We start from the raw sequence: 4,253 nt of genomic DNA on the forward strand, positions 1-4,253 counted from the left end.
TGTGCTGCGCAGCTACCGGCACCCCAAACCGCGCCCCTCTCCCGGCACAGCTACCCCGCGCTGCACCTCACCCCTGTACCCCAGCCCAGCTGACCCCGCCCTGCACACAGCCCTCACGGCGCACCTGCCCTCCCGCTGCACCAGCTCCACGCCAGCACGCTTCACACATCCTCCACACAGCACAGCACTTTCCTCTTGATACCCTTCCACAGTTGCACAATCCAACACAGAGCTGTCAGCACGCAGCACGCTGCCCCGCAGAGCAATCCTGCCAGGCACAGCTCACCCTGCCTCACCACCTCTACACATACAGGATTTCAGCCACGCACCCTCAAACTGCTCTGCACTCTGTAACCTCGTCTAGAATCACAGAATCATCTAGGCTGGAAAGGACCTTGAAGATCATCTAGTCCAACCATTAACCTAACACTGACAGTTCCCAACTACACCATATCTCTCAGCACTATGTCAACCCGACTCTTAAACCCCTCCAGGGATGGGGACTCCACCACCTCCCTGGGCAGCCCATTCCAACGCCCAACAACCTGTTCTGTAAAGAAATGCTTCCTGACATCCAGTCTAAACTTATACTGGCCCAACTTGAGGCCATTCCCTCTTGTCCTATCACTTGTTACTTGGTTAAAGAGACTCATCCCCATCTCTCTGCAACCTCCTTTCAGGGAGCTGTAGAGGGCGATGAGATCTCCCCTCAGCCTCCTCTTCTCCAGACTAAACACCCCCAGTTCCCTCAGCCGCTCCTCCTACAACATGTGCTCCAGACTCAACACACTACCACGACCTACCCCCACGTGTACACCACATACATCCCATTCTCTTTATCATCTTGAGTCACCTATGATCACCATACATCAAATCAGCAAATCCATGTATATCCTTTTCTCAGGTCTAGACCTCCATATGCACTACTGCTGGCATGCTTAATTCCCTGTGTTCCTCTAAGCTTCTCAAACATCCCACTGTCTTTGCACAACCATGTGTAATACTATCTGCCAGCCTATCTACACATCAGAGTTGTACGTTCACAACCAATCCTCCATTTCCACAAAGTGCTCTAAAAAGCCCGCAATTTCAGTCCTCACCCTGAATATACTGAGCACCAAATACGCATTATCACGAGGATGCTATCATTAAGACAACAGAAGAGGTGGCTGTGCTGCTTCACCTACTCCACAGAAAATAACCCCACAGCAGTGACACTGCACACTTAGCACTTAGGCACCAAGACCAGTAATGCTATTCTCCTGCATTTTCACATATTTCTCATATTTTGAAAGCCAAATATCACATGCTGTCACCCCTGTCACCTCACTGATGATCTTCCTTCATGCTGCTGCCAGCAGCAGCTGCCCAACACTGTGCTGAAAGGAGCCAGGCTGGGGCTTTTGAAGATTGCAGTGTCCTTCCATCACTGCTCTGGGATCAGACCAAGCTCATTTCCTCGCTGTTGGACAGTTCTCTTGGTCTCTCTACTCTTGCAAATTTCTAGAGAAGGTACGCAGAACAAGCTAAATTAAAACCATCTTAGAAGTGCTGCATCTCGGACTGCTGGGCAACACTGCAAGATATGCCTACCGAGTCTCTGCTTCAGTGTCTAGAATTGCAGCTACCCAAGATGCATTGTGGCCTGTCTTTCTTATGCACTGCGGGCAGTGGTGGCCACACAACAATGGGGACAGTCTGTGATGCCCTGGAAAAAATCCTGTTCTTTCATAGAAGCATGATAGCACTGGGCTACACTCAGACAATTCAGAGAAGGTCTCCTGCATCTCTTCTGTACAAGTAGAAACTCAACTATTTGCTCTATTGTAACTTAGATTTCAAGGCTCTCCCACATTCAGACTATATGTATTTACATATAGGCATATAAAAAATTCACCATGCCTGCCTTGGATCTAATGAATAGCTCAGCATGAATTTCTAGTCTGTTTCTACTTTTTAAATAACATCCAAAAGTGCAAGACTGCCAACTGATGCTTGGCACACACCCGAGGTAGCTGCAGAATCCCAGCCCAGAAATCTGATCTCTCCTCCTGAGATTTAACCAGCAAGGGATCCTTCCTGCTGCACTGCAATCCCTTCCATCGACAATGTTATCCCATAAAAGTGCACCATAAACTCGTAAGTTCTTTCTTGCTATCATCTTTCTTTACATAAGATTTCAAAGACATCATATATCAGTGTCATTTTTTGCATGAATGCTATCAGCCTTCATTGAGAGACATATCTGAAACTCTTTTAAGATGTCACGTGCTTCAGAACCAGCTTTTGTCAGACACAAGGCCACGTTCTGGGCACCTTCATTTTTGCTGTAAACGTGGAGCAAAGTGGTGTTCAAACTTTGATCAGCAGGTTTCCATGTTTCTTTGTATTTCAGCTCCAATACAGCATTTGAACCCCATCCCACTCCCCTGGGTCATCGGTTCTGTTTTCAGACTGTTTGGGTCTCTTCTGTACAGAGGTGTGACTGGGGAGTCTCCCTACAGCATTACAACTCCTCTTATCAATTCATTAAAAATACTAGATAAGCTCAGTGCTGTACATGAAATTTGTAGAAGTGCATTTGTTACCTCTCACCAGCCCCTTCACAGCTATGTCTTCTTTTAGTCTATTCATTTAGCACCTCTCTTTTTTACCATTATTTCCACCTTCAAAGGTTTATTAATAATATTTACTGTTGATAGAATTTCAAATGCTTCATCAAAATCCCATCAAAGTGGCAGGATATGCAAAAACCAAACTGAACCATTTTATCAATTACTTTATAAATTACTTCACCCCAGAGGAGACCCACACTTTATGAGACCCCAGCATGATTCTCTTCTGTGTTGTCTCTGATGGCTGCTTGATGTTGAACTAGGAAACCACTCTTGGAAATACCAATTGGGTGCCACAGCTGGATCCCCAGTGTGTGTCCTAAGTACTAGGCCATGGGATCTGACACAGGCTTGCATTGCAGGGTTTCCCCTGGTCTCCCACCACCACCCTTGGATTTCTCTTGGCATAGCAGCTAAGCTGCAAGGGGAAGATCACGCTGTTACCAAAGATCTGGAATAAGAACTTATCGACACCAATGTGATTCAGACAAGCAGACACTTCTTTATTGACGGCCGGACGTGTAGGGGAGTGTTCTCACCAACAACACGTGCCAGGCACCAGAATCATACACCTTATATAGAACTTACTTATACATATTCATTAAATATGCATACATAAACATACACAATTTCATTAACATATTCTCCTCCTATTTCCAATTCTGCGCAGTAAAGGTTAGAAAGGTCTAGAAACGGGTCTGGGGTGTAACGTGAGTAGGTGGTTGTGATCTCCCCCTGCTGGAATTACCTTTTGCTTAAGGACATCTTTTTCTTGGCAGGTACTTGCAAGCTGTTACGGTTACTTCCCTCATTTCCCATTAATCCTGGACCTTGACAACTACTTTAATTCTTCTAGTCCTATATATGTATTATAGATCAGTTTACAAATCACCTTGTGTTTTGTTACCTAGGTTTTAACCATTCATACTAGACAATTATGACCAATCCCTTCGGCCTTGGTACGGGGCTGTACAGTGAATTTTAGAGTAGCAGTTGGTTGCTAGATTCAAAATACTATAAATGTAAAATGTTTTTTACTAAAATATCTCTTAATTCTATACTTATATTAAAATAAAACACAATTTAGTTTCAGTTGATAATAAAATCAGTGGCAACGCTGCAGCCTGCACATGGCACATCTCCTGTGGATGGAGAGGGAGGTTTGAACCATCCAGGCTGAGGAACACCCGGACGGACCCCGGGTTTCTGGCTTCCTTTCTGTAACCACCAACCCACTGAAGGCACACAGCCGTCCTCACCACTTCCAGCTGTGCATTTTAAAGCAGACAATCAAGCCCTTTGGCAAGACGGTGGGGGGCACGGAGGCACAGCCTCTAAGGCACACTGTGGGATCAGGGCCTTCCTGGCCAAGGCGCCAGCCCGCACGCCTGCTCCGGGCACGGCGGGCCAGGCGCTCCGCCACCTCTGCGCCTCTAGTCCCGAAGGCTTTCGGCCAGCAAGGGACCAGGCCGAGAACCCCCCGTTCCCGCTGGGCCTCGGATAGGCCAGAGCCCCTGCGACGCTCAAGCCCGGAGCGAGCAGGGTTCGTGATGGCCACGGGAACGAGCCGCGCTGAGTGCCCGCACGGCGCCGCGCCCCGGCCTGGGGGAAACACCCGGAGCGGGAAACGCGAGAGGC

The 4,253-nt window shown here is 47.6% G+C and overlaps 1 protein-coding gene across 1 annotated transcript in view; it reads right to left on the minus strand.

Moving 5' to 3' along the window:
- Nucleotides 1-4,253, minus strand: part of ALOX5 (arachidonate 5-lipoxygenase) — a 38,519-nt gene that overhangs the window by 33,937 nt on the left and 329 nt on the right. Inside the window, exon 2 of the mRNA XM_026851475.1 lies at nucleotides 3,875-4,217. Within this exon, the coding sequence (XP_026707276.1) occupies nucleotides 3,875-4,217 (343 nt within the window). The remainder of the gene's footprint in view (nucleotides 1-3,874; nucleotides 4,218-4,253) is intronic.

The sequence above is a fragment of the Athene cunicularia genome (genome assembly GCF_003259725.1).
Source record: "Athene cunicularia isolate RWA chromosome 6 unlocalized genomic scaffold, athCun1 chr6_part1, whole genome shotgun sequence".
Classification (NCBI taxonomy): Eukaryota; Metazoa; Chordata; class Aves; order Strigiformes; family Strigidae; genus Athene; species Athene cunicularia.